The sequence below is a fragment of the Camponotus vicinus genome, unplaced genomic scaffold (genome assembly GCF_025532165.1).
Source record: "Camponotus vicinus isolate PSW18456_S1 unplaced genomic scaffold, iyCamVici1.0 SCAF_3, whole genome shotgun sequence".
Taxonomy (NCBI): domain Eukaryota; kingdom Metazoa; phylum Arthropoda; class Insecta; order Hymenoptera; family Formicidae; genus Camponotus; species Camponotus vicinus.
Genome location: NW_028141967.1, coordinates 2,977,848 through 2,990,480, shown reverse-complemented (window position 1 = coordinate 2,990,480; position 12,633 = coordinate 2,977,848). Strand labels below are relative to the sequence as shown.

General features: G+C 41.8%; 1 protein-coding gene across 2 annotated transcripts in view; it reads right to left on the bottom strand.

Annotated features, from left to right (window-relative positions):
- LOC145969388 (uncharacterized) overlaps nt 1-12,633 on the bottom strand; it is a 133,313-nt gene that overhangs the window by 113,744 nt on the left and 6,936 nt on the right. Inside the window, exon 4 of one of the 2 annotated variants that reach the window (XR_014438089.1) lies at nt 159-1,840. Coding sequence is in view for 1 of the 2 variants with exons in the window: in XM_083095491.1 (XP_082951617.1) it covers nt 159-531 (373 nt within the window). In the remaining variant the exon portion in view is untranslated. Of the gene's footprint in view, nt 1-158; nt 1,930-12,633 lie in introns of both variants that reach the window. The other variant, XM_083095491.1, reaches the window with a different exon arrangement.

Sequence of the window (12,633 nt, the reverse complement as noted above, 5' to 3'; positions counted from 1 at the left end):
TTTTATCTAAAAGAGGAGGAGAAAATCCTTTAGATAGAGTAATATATTTCTCTTTGATCGTGTGCTTTAACGGTAACATTTTTAGAAAAAAGATGATTTATATCAAATATGATATTTCAAGCTTCTCAAGTTTGCGCGATCGTTAAACATCAACTCACCTTTCTTCTCGTCCTCTTCCTCTCCGTGATCAGCAGCATGATGCAGATGATGGACAGCGGGATGATGTCCGGCGATCGCCGGCACCAGCGAATGATTGCTCAACGTCGGATGCGGATGATGCGGGTGATGATGACTGAGGAATCTGACGGCCGCGGCAGCGGCCTGATGCTGGGCCTGCATGCTCTGCTGTACCTGGCTTTGCACCTGTCCCAGAACCGGATGATGAGGCGGCCATCCTGCCAAATGAAACGGGAACACCGGCGTCGTTCGTTGGAACAGCCTGGTCGGGGCCAGCAAGGATCCACCGGAAGCGCTGGAGCCGTTACCAGGCGCCAACGGAAAGGACAGACCGCCTCCAGGCTCCAGGACCATCTTCGGTACCAACTCGCCGGCTGTTGTCTCTCCTTCGAGAGAGCGATCAGTCAGCTCGCATCAATCGTCGAGGATCAGGCTCGATCACCAGGAGAGGAAGAGATCACATCCGATCACTAACGCGCCGGAATCATGTGTTTATCAGGAATGCGAGGGATTGCAAGACTCGATGTCTAGTTAAGTGTTTCTGGTCTCAATACACGTTTACATCTTCCATTCTAGACCTTCTGGAGCACGATCACTACTGAAAGATACAGTCCATGGATCATCACTGTCTATAAATCATTAGTGTACGTTTATGATGATCATTGAGATGTTTACAAAAATTTAAATCTTGCTGTTTCGAACGAATTTTTACATCTGCCATTCTAGATCTTCTCGATTATGGCACAAAGTCATCTCAATCATCGATCTTTTAAGAGAGTTTAGTCTTTGAAAATAAATAATTTTCGACCACACTCTGGATTATCTACTGTTTTCCAACATTTATCATTTCTGCTTTTTAGATATTTCTGTCGTGAAAGCTGTAGATCAATCTCACGATCCAAAGTATCAATGTAATAATGCTTCACATATTTTGTAATTTTTTATTGCGTAAAAAGTTGCACATCAGGTAGACGATGGGTGGGATTCTGCCAGCCGTCGGCCAACTTCCCGGTGTTTTTAATGACCTTTTTGAGCAAGTTTGAGAGATATCACACACCAGAGTACAATATTTTCATATCATATGTCCATGATCAACAATAACAAATGTCAGTTTCACCACACAGTCATCAACATAATCAATTCTTCACTCGCCAAGCTGGTCGATTAAAGCTTGATGACCTCTAACGCTAACGAAATCTTTCTAAAAGTCCTTTGTAGTCTCCCACCTGATGTCACTGAAAGCTCCACGACCCGATGAGATGATTCCTCTCGATATAGTCTAAAATTAATGTCCGCGGCCGCAATCGAAGCACTGTAACGCGCACGTTCGCGACAGTTTCTCGGCCGTGACACGTCACCGGAGACTTCCGGGTCCTCGCGACCTTCGCGAGATCCAGTGCGTGCGACAGGCGGATCTCCGGGATTTCCTTGGTAGCAAGGACCTGCTGTGGTATTAGAACCACTACGGCATGAGCCAACGGCACAATACTATCTGCCCAGAGACTCGAGTCAACGACTCCCCTCTGTTAGCGAGACCAAAACTGGTTTCAGGATACGCCCAGCAGCGGCGATTGGACGAACGCACGGCAAACTCGTGGAAGATGCGGGATGTTGGACCAATGGAAATACAGGACGGCCATGCCCACCGGATGTTTTTTTCGTCCTGGAATTGAATCGACGCTTGGTTGCCGCGTCTAGTGGGGGTGAATCAATTGGCGGCTGCCCTGAAACAGGCCGCAAGATGGCTCCTCCCTTCCCACAGCTGCTGTGAGATACCCTTGCCGATCTCGTCGACCGAGGCACTCGAATTCGATCCGAGTCGGATTCGTGGTAATGGACAGGCAAAAGTATATATATCAACGAGTTGCACGATTGTTTATTGCTCGGCATTGTTGTCCCGCGCCTGTTTTCCAATCCTTTTTTTGACTGAAGATTTTTTTCAAAGTGCAAAATTAAGCCTTTCTGATCCGCGAATCTAGTATCTTCGAGTTTTATTTGTCCATTTAAAGATTACGGTCATTATCAACATAATGTAAATGCTACTTAAGTCAGATACGCGCAGCTAGAATATTATATTTAAGGCCAAGTTTTCTGATTAGTTTAATCGTGTAAAAAGTTATAAACATCTCGCGATATAAATATTTCGAGATTAAAAGATCTCGAGATCTCCTCGATTTCTATCGTAGATGGTGTGGTTATTCCATACGGAATGTCCTATTGATAAAATTAATGAAACGGTAATTCGAGTCTCGAGTGGACGGACGAGGTCGCGAGGAAGAGACACCCCCATGATCACGCACCACCACTCCCGTGGCAATCCCCACTATGGACTCCTTCCGCCCCTCCAGCCCCCGAGGGCGCGATCCTCTTTTAATAAAAGGAGCTCGGAGGCGTTAAGTAATTACATCTATTCTCTGCTGGGGAGGAAATTACCTGCGCTGCGTCGGCGTAGGAAAAATTGGGAAATTAAAATTAACCCCCACCAGGACCGAGTGGCAACTCGCGCTTGTGCATTCTGCTCTCTCTCTCTCTCTCTCCCTCCCCCTTTCCCTCTCTCTCTCTCTCTCTTTCTTTCTCTCTCTTGGATTACTCGCTCGACCGGAACACTTCGTTCTCGAATTTAGGAGGAGCCGGCGGCCATTACCGCTTACGTAATCTTTTTTTGCACAGTGGCAGCGGCGGCGGCGGCGGCAGCTTGTTAGCGAAGTTATTTAGCACGCGATTCGCTCGCTTGTCGACGAGAACCGAGAGAGCGGCGCTCATCTATCATCTCTGGATATTGTTGCCACAATGATAGCAAATACATTTCTAAATTTATTTTCGTTATTTTAAATCTAAACAAAACTCGAGCATTCTTCCAATTCGAACAGCTGATCATGTTTTAACTTTATATCCGTTATCATCACAGTACCGGATCTCTAAACTTTTCTTGTCCGAATTGAGAGGGTGTAATTAATATTTTACAATTTATCCTTTTATTATCGCGAATAATTGAATTATTCATCGACTACACTTGGACTGAGAATGCAAAATGTTGCGCGAGCTTGGTCATCCTGGCGAGAAAAAGAAGAGGGGCCGAAAGGGGTGAAGTGGGGCCATGAAAAATTGATCGGATACGATATCTCACGTTTAGGTGCATCTTGGTGAAGGAAGCAGAACACGCGCGGGTCATACATCAAATACCCGAGAGCTCTGCGCGCGCGCCGACCGTGCTTTAATATAAAACTTAAATAACGATACAGGGAAAGAGAGAGAGGGAAAGAGGAAGGGAGGTAGAGGGAGAGTGCGCCATGACGAAAATGGCGAATAATCTTATGAATAAGTTCTTCGCCCAGTTCGGCTGCGAATACCAAAACCGCACGAGAATCTGCTCCATTAAGTCTCGATGTTTCTTGAATCGACGAACGAGCCATCGTATCGCTATCAAACTTACATCTCTTTAGCGACTAACAGTAAAAAGAAAGAGATATTACGAGAGTTTGCAAAATATTTCTAGAGTTTTATATTCATACTCGTATGAAATTCAAGTAGAGATGTTTTAAGTTTATGAGAAATCAAAAAGTTTAATGACTTTATATTAAATTTTTTATATTAAATATTTTATATTAAATTTCTTCAGCTTATCACTTTTGAATGTGACTTAATTTTCGTGGATTTTGGCAATTAAATTGCAAAGTAGTGCTTTCAAAATATATTGGACTTTGTGGCAAATTTTTCTTCAGCTTTGCCACAAACAGATTCGTATCGTTTTATTATTGATAAGGAGAAGTAAAACAAGAGACAGAGACAGAAGGTTCGCCTTTAATCAAGGTCAAATCCTCATTTGGCACGTCCTCGCTCGCGCCATCAAATATAATCACCAAAAAGCGCACCATCTTTTTTCCCTCCTCGTCTCCTCTTCGGATCTTCTCCCTCCTCCCCCTGTTCCACACAGAAATCAGCTTCCTCCCTCCCTTCTATCCTTTAGACTCGTTCTCGCTCTCTCGAATTGAATCTCCGGGAGAGAGGAGAGGGTGAGAAGACGAAGGAGAAGGTTGCCTTGGCAACGACAGAGGGTTTCTCGATGTGGTTGCCGGGGCAACCTGTAACCAGCGACCCCTAAATATGCGCCAGGAACCGCAGAGAAGAGAGGAGGGGTTGGAGGAGAAGTGAGAAAGGGAGGCATTTAATATCAAGTTAAATAAAAGCCTCCTCCCGCAAAAAAAAATATATATATAACGACATAAATTAAAATCAAGTAAGGAAGGATTGTACATTTGACGTCGTGCAATTTTGACATTTCTGAAAATATGCATTAATACCCTAGCCATTCATTACAAATTAATCGCTTAAATTTGCCATTAAAATGATATCATTAATAGCAACAATAATAATTTAACGTAATAAGGTTCCAAATAAAATTGCATTTGACACTGGATTGAATCCTCGATCTTTATATCGAAGATTTCTCGGGGCTTCCGATACTAGGATAACAAGTTTCCGCCATTAGCGGGGCGCGAATAATTTTCCGGAATAATGCGGAAAAGTTGCGAGCGACACGCGCTATTACGTAAAAGTCGAGGCTCTTGTCGGAAATTAGGATGACGCTCGTCTCGGGAGACCGAGGAGCGTACATAATGCGGACGCGGAAAAGACGAGCGAAGAGGAGAAACTGGCGAGTTCCTAATTTACACAGTCGCCGCATTTCCACGAAGCCCTTTCCGGCCCGGACGGAACTTTGCCGGCGATTAAAACGCTTTAGTAATTAACTGGGTCTCCTCACCTTCCGTAGTAGCAGTTACCAACCTCGAGACTCCGTCTCCTTCTTCCTCCCCCACCTCGCTCTCGCTTGCATTATTTAACCCTCTGTTATACGAGAGCACTTCTTCTTACAAGTGAATAAATTGTCGAGAGAAAATGTAAATTACAAGACACGTACATTTGCGTTTATAAAATACACGCCGCAAGAGATACGTGCGTAGAAAATGTCAATAGAGATTACATGCGCGTATATAAAGTATATATTTTGAATTAATGATAAAAGGAAGGATAAGCGAGATATCGTCGACCCAACGGAATAAACGAAAATATTATCGTCGAGGGTCGGCCAAGTTGAATTTCGCTGAAATTTATACGAGAGAAATAACGAGAGGAATGATAGAAAATAAAATTATATACGTAAAACTCTGCGTGTAAAAGTTGTCTCTCGCATACTTATCATAACTCATGGGAAACGATCTTTCTAAATAATTTCATTTAATTTTCGCGTTTCTCTTTCCTCAAGATGTCACCTGGTTTGTCGTCCACCACTTATTGTGTCGCATAAAATATTGATCGAGGAACAACGGGCTCTGTCAGTTTCATCTAATTCCATTTGGCTTCGATAAACGCCGATTTTTCTCCCTTTTCCTCAGCTTCCTCTCTCCGGGTTTCCCGCTTTTCCGGTTTTTCGCACGCGCACACTTACATCCGCTCGGCGGCGATAAAGTCTCGAAGTAATTAGCTCCATGTTTACACAGTTTAACGTTTCCCTCGTATCTTCGGCTTTACTCCTACGCGCAGCATCTCAATTAACTTACGGCGTACTTAATTAGCCGGGCCAGCAAAGCGCTTTCGAATCCCCTGGTCTTGTCGATCGACCCTTTCCCGGAGCGACGCGACGCCGGGACGGGTTGCTTCGTCGCTCGTTGCTTTATCATTCGCGCTCCCAGCGGCTCGAGATCCGCGAGATTATTCCGGATGACCGTCTCTCAGAAGAACCCTTCGGCCTAATTAAGCCGATCTTATAATCTCGAAAACACAAGCCGAACACGAGGAAAAGAATATTCATGCTCCGCTATTTGGAATTTATTCGACTTGCGAAATCAATTTTTATCAATTTTTAATATTATTTATTTAGAGGTGCCGAACTTTGTATATCCACATGTTTTAATCAACGCCAAAAATAGAATCGAGATACAAAGAGATACGTATGCGAGAAAATTATCGCTCTGTTATTTAGTTCCAAGTAAACGTACTCGCAAGTATTGAGCTGATTCACGATTACGCCGCCTTCGACATCGACAAATTGAAACGTTATCGACATCCGGTCGACTCTTCGCTCATTCAACGTTGCGTAACCCAGATGATATTTCTGGGATCAATGGATCAAGCCAGCTCCGCGTCGACCTTAAGAATTGAAATTTCTCAATGCAACCCCCCTCGACCCCGCGCTACGTCGAATGACGTCCGCGAGGCTTTATCGCGCCTCAATTCTATCGTCGATTTTCTTCCGTCAATTTCCGTAAAAACGGAACGGAATTGATGATTAAGCAGGTTATGCCCTTCGCTCGATTGTTGCTGCACTTGTGAAAAAGGAGCCATCATTTTTGAAAAATAATTGGATCTTTTCAACCATGCGCTATCAATCATAATAGAGTCATATCCTCTATATTATTATTTGCATAAACGTGCAATATCAAAGATGCTTTCAAACACTATTGTTGCGCCACTCGATGTAAACGTATATTCAGATATCTAAATTATTTTACATCATTTTATAAAATTTTCAAATATAATAAAAATGCAATAAAATAGAATTAAAATCTCTCTAAAATAAAATTATTTAAAAAAAACACTGTATAAAAAAATTATTTAAAAATTATGAAAACAAAAGAGAAATTTTTATACAAGTTGAGACGCCTATGATACACGTGAAATAATTTAATTCAGAGATATCTAATCCATTTTACATCATTTTATAAAATTTTCAAATATGATATAATAAAGAATACTGTTGCAATAAAATAGAATTAAAATCTCTCTAAAATAAAATTATTTAAAAAAGCATTACATAAAGGAATTATTTAAAAATTATTAAAAATTATATTAGAAATTATTTAAAAATTATAAAAAAAAAGAGAGAAATTTTATTATATAATTTGAGACGTGTAATGCCCCTATGAAATAATTTAATTCAATTTTATTTAGTACCGGGATGTAATAATTAAATCTACCGTCAAATCCAAGGATCTTTGAATTGCACAGATCCTCCTCGGAATTTATTTAGTAAAGAGGCTACAGGCAACTTGCGCGTTTTGCGGGGCTAAATAAATTCCCATAAACTGCTTGGTGCGGCGTTGCACCCCTCCTTCCCTCTGTTTTTCCATCCCCCTCGCCCTCCCTCGCTACGGAACGCATTGTATATATTCGCTGCTTGAGTATTCGCGGCACGAGGACCTGGCAGCGGTACGTCATTCGCTCTGTCGCTAATCAGAACTAACCGCCGACGCGTGACCCGCATCTTCTATCGGCGAGAAACAAAGAGAAGGAAGCTCTCTCTGCGCGCGCGAGACACGAGAGAGGAGCCGCGCGGCCATCTTCGCGTCTCTCCGCGTTCTCTCTTCTCTCGACATCGCCTCGATTTTACGACCGCTTCCTGCCATGCCTGCCATATCGGGCAAAAGTATCGACGCTATGCATTCGATATCAATATCGAAGCAAAGTACGAATGTCTTTAAAGCAATAATATATTATCGAGAGACTGTACGCGCGCGGGTTCGCCTTCGCTATGCGCATCTTCTTCGAATTGCAGATTTTATAGTCGACTGAAGGATACATTTTTAAAGTTAAAAAATTACGCACGAATAAAAAATAATAAATTATACTCCACAAAGTTGTCAATTTTAAATAAATCTCATTTTAATATAATTTTTATTCAGTACTTGTATAAAATTATGAAAATGTATTAAAAACGTGTATGAAATAATATTATACATATATAATTATTAAAATATATGAAATGCGTGAAGGATAATATTCCTCAACAATTCTCTAAAAAAAATGTGTTCTAAAATGTTTTCTAAAAAAAAAAAATTATAATATTATACATATATAATTATTAAAATATATTAAATGCGTGAAGGATAATATTTTTTAGAGAATTTAACAATTCTCTAAAAAAATGTGACGATTGGAAATTGCGGGCGAAATTAAAAAGAAAAAGACTTTCGACAAGAAAATTAAGAGAGGAATAAAGAATATATATCTGGACTTTTTGATATTTGGATAATCGATATTACATCTCGATGGTTAACTTTATTATTCGCTATGCGTCTTAAAACTCGAGCAAAGTATAGGGAGCTCGGCGCGGAAGCGGCCCAAGCGGATTCCCTTAAATCACTAGGAAGATGGTCGGCCTCCTCGCCGTCTCCGGGGGTATATCTATCTCTCTCTCTTCTTCTTCGAGCCCTCGTATCGTTCTTATCGAGCGGTCGATCTACGGGGCCCAGCACCTCGATGTGCTATACCGTTTTCCTCAGCCGAGTCCAAGTCGGTTGGACGCGCACGAACGGCGCGGGGTGCTGGATAATACAGTCGCCAGTTGATTTATGAGTTAATAGTTAACCGGCCGTAAATAATGCTAATCACACTCTTATTATACGTTCGGTCGCCGCGTGGCCGGGAATGTTTTGTCCCGGACTCGTTTCGGAACGATCGTAAGGGCCGAGCCTAGGGATCGGCCGAATCCTGAGCATCGCGGGTCTCTTTGTCAACGAGCAGCGATCATTCTTAATGATCCACGTTCCATAAAGACACATAAGATGGCAAACGCGCTGGCGAGTAATCTTCAAAGGAGTTTCTTAGACTTTTTATTTTTCCCCCTTAAATATTACTTTCATCGATAATAATAAGAGCGCCCAATCTCGTATCGTCGTTTTATTCATTTTCCTTTGTTTCCTCTTTCGCGACGGAATTCCATATATTCAGCATTTATAAAACGATATTCGACGTCCTATCATTCGTATGTGCGAAAGGGCAGGACATTGAATGCGCCCGGGGAAAATCGAATCCCTCCGGATAAGCCGCAGAATCGGAAATCGACGGAATCGGCCCGTCCAAACCCGCACGACACGAGGCGGAGAATAAAATGCCCGATACATTTTATTTGGTCCGCGCGAATAGCACCATCGGCGAGCTGACGCTGCGTTTTTCCGCCCCAAACGGGAGCGGGAACGGCCGAGGAAGGAACGGAGGGTAAGGCGCACCCCGAAGGGGTGGTGATTCGCATCGCTGTCGTGGATCGCTGTCGTGGATTTAGCTCGCTCGGAGAAACCCGCTCTGTATCCCGAATTGTATTCCGAGGCATTTACACCCGCCTTTTCTCGCGCCGATACTTTCGCATCACGCGAGCGAAAGCACTTTTAAGCTCGATTACGCCGTGAAAGATTTTCACGTCACGCTCACTCGTTTGTCGATTCAAATAAGAGGAAATGCGGGCCTTGTCCCGCGTTTCTCGAGCAAATCAAAACAGATTGCAATTATCAATTAATTGCAAAATCCATTTCATTGTATAAGTATGATAATTATATAAGATTGCAAATGGAAGTTTGAGAATTCGATTTTAAAAAATGACACAAAAGTCTTATATTATACTTAAATAACGGATAGAATTATCAGATTTCCATTTTACAATCTTATAAGATATAATTATATTGATATTAAATAATATTTTGTATCATTTTTCTAAATTGAATTATTACATTTTTAAATTGATACAAAATATTATTTAATAAGTTATCTATGTTTTAATGATATTAAAATATCAGGGTGTCTACTCAAAGGTTGTAAAAAAATTTCTTGAAAATTCCCTGATAGAATATTTTTACTACAAATTCCGGATAAATAGAATATTTTAAAGATTTTTTTAGTGCAATTTTCTAAAATAAATGTTATTGATTGTATGCATTTTCTAATATTCTTTATTCATGCAAAGGAAAATACAGAGTCACTTTAGCTTAACTGTTAGATTTGTCAGTGTATCGAAGAAAAATGAATACTTTTCATAAAAGAGGAATTTCTCACTTTTATAATATTTTCATTTTTTTCACAAAAAATTACGATAAAAATATGCACATTCAATATTTTATTAAAAAATTGAATTATATAAACAAAAATAGATATATATTTATAAATTATATTTTAACATATAATTGACTTATCAGCGAATTAAAATCATATAAAATCATTATTAAAGAGAAATTTTAAAAAATTTCTCGAGTTCCAAAAAATTCCATAAGAATTCCCTCATTTCTTCAGATACAAAAAATCCCTGAGAATTCTAGGTTTTCTATTTTTCCAAGGAATAGACACCCTGACAAAATTCTACATAAAATTTGATCCGCGCTCTTTCAAGATCCACTGGCACTATTAAAATTGCACAAAGAATTATCCGCGATTCATTTTCGATCGAGCCAATATGATTTCGATATTTTATCTGCATTTTAATAAAAGATCAGTCTTATATCGAGAGACAAGGTATCCATCGAGGATATACACGCGTGCTTGAGCGCTTGTATATGTATGAGTGCGCGCGAGCAACTCGCCGAGATATTGATATAAACAGGGGGCAGGTCCGAGCTGGAGCGTGCTTTGTAATCAGGGCCCCATTAACATCGAAGGTGGTCAATCTGTGCGTGAACGTTGCCCGGTTCGAGCCGGCCATCTCCGACTTTTCGCGCGGCCGTGCCACGCTTTTTACTCATATCCCTCGTATCCCGACGAGAGATATCACGCGCTGACGTCATCCTCCCGTGGGGCGCGCACCTGTCGTGCCACTTACGAAACGTCGAATTATGCTAAAACGCGATCCGATACAAACGACGGATACACACGCCCGATCACGCGAATCACGACGATGGCTCTATTTGCATTCGACCGACCGGCATTTTTTTTTGTCACCCAATCGCGACAAGCGCCCGATCTCCGATAAACTCACCCCCCCCCCCCGAGCGAGAGATGTTTATCCGATCGCGAAATATCCGCGCCATCTCTTTATCGTGTCGGCTGTTTCAAAAGTATATCGATAATCTCTTATCGCGATATCGTGAAGAAAAAGGACACTTTCAAACGCGAGCGCTCTTAATTTCGCGTCTATTTTTATCAGCGATTCGAATTTCCGTTTCTATAAGCTTCTCGTTGCGACTCGGAATAAAGAGATTCGCCGGCAGCCAAGATGCATCTCAGCTTGAGAAGATGGTGGCAATCGAGACTCGCGACGACTACGAGACAGGCGAGAAACGAGGAAGTATCCAATCGACGCGAAGGGGGTGCAAGGGGGGAGCGGAGGGGGAGGGAGGGGGAAATGGCGTAATCTCGATATCGCCGAGGCATCGGTGCCATCGGACCGTGAGGCTAAGTATACATTTTATCCGTAACGCGTTCGCCATTACCCTACGATGCCCAGGCCACGGGCTAAGTAACGGGGCCCCGCGAGGGTCCCGAGAACGGCCCCGTAATGCGATGTGTGTGCAGCATAAGTGGCCATCAGCCAACATAAACAATCGCCATGGTAAGTATACGGTGCGACGAGATGCCCGTTCCTCCTCCCCCTCCCTCCTCGGTCCCGCACCACCTGCGCGAGGGCAGGGGCAGGGGGATGAGGGGGTCCGATGGGGAACCGAGGGACGACGTGCCGCGGCACGCCGCGGTGTAATGGAGCCATTATCGCTGGATAACTTCATCATCGGACATTGGCGTGGTCCGAGGGAAAGGGGGGTGGAGGGGAAAGAGCGCAATCTTCCGGTCAAGGGGTGGCAAAATCGGCGATGGGAACAGCCGGCAGTAGCGTCTTGCGATGCGAAAAACGAGGGGCGAAACGAGCTAGTTGTATTCTCTCCTAGACCTTTAAATTTTTTAAAGATCGTATGTCACGTCATCTGTTTTTCTTAATTATGACATCGCGATTTTAATCTTGGCAACGCAAATGTGTCATAAATCTGACAATTTTATTCTAGAGATTTTCGGCTTAAAATCGTGAAATAAAAATCTGATAAATATGTTATTATAGTGTGAAAAATTTTCAGCTTGATTATCCGAAAGAATCTAATATTTTTATAATATTTTTATAATAAAATTAAAATTGATAATTTTAAGAGGAAAAATAAAATATCTGAAATGTACTATTATTTTCAGAGGTAATGTTTTCGTCCTGGATTTATAAAGACAGCCCTGGGAATATCACATCCTCTCGACGTAGTCGTGAGAGCGAACCAAGTTATACCACTTATTGAAAGTTCGGCGTAATTTAATGCGCGAGAATGGTTTCTCGAACCATATTTGCGGCATGAAACCTTCACGAGCAATGGGCTTTATTAAAAGCTGGGAGAGACTCGGGAGTTTTTCTCACGAAGGCTATATTAATCACGCACACAAACATATAGATGAGTTCGTAATTGAGGGTACTTTCGATCGATTATCCCCGATCGATTTTAGATACGATCGATTTTAAACCGATGTGATTTCATCTTTAAATCTCCCTCTCTTGGAAATATTCTTTTTCCTTTCGTTAGAATAATTGAAGGCAATTTTGTTAGTTTTACAAATAAAAAAAAAACACTAAACTAACAAGAGAAAAAAAATTAAGAGAAACTCTCTGACTGAACGTTTCAATATAAATCGCACACTTATCACTCCACTAATGTTAGCCTTTTAATTCTG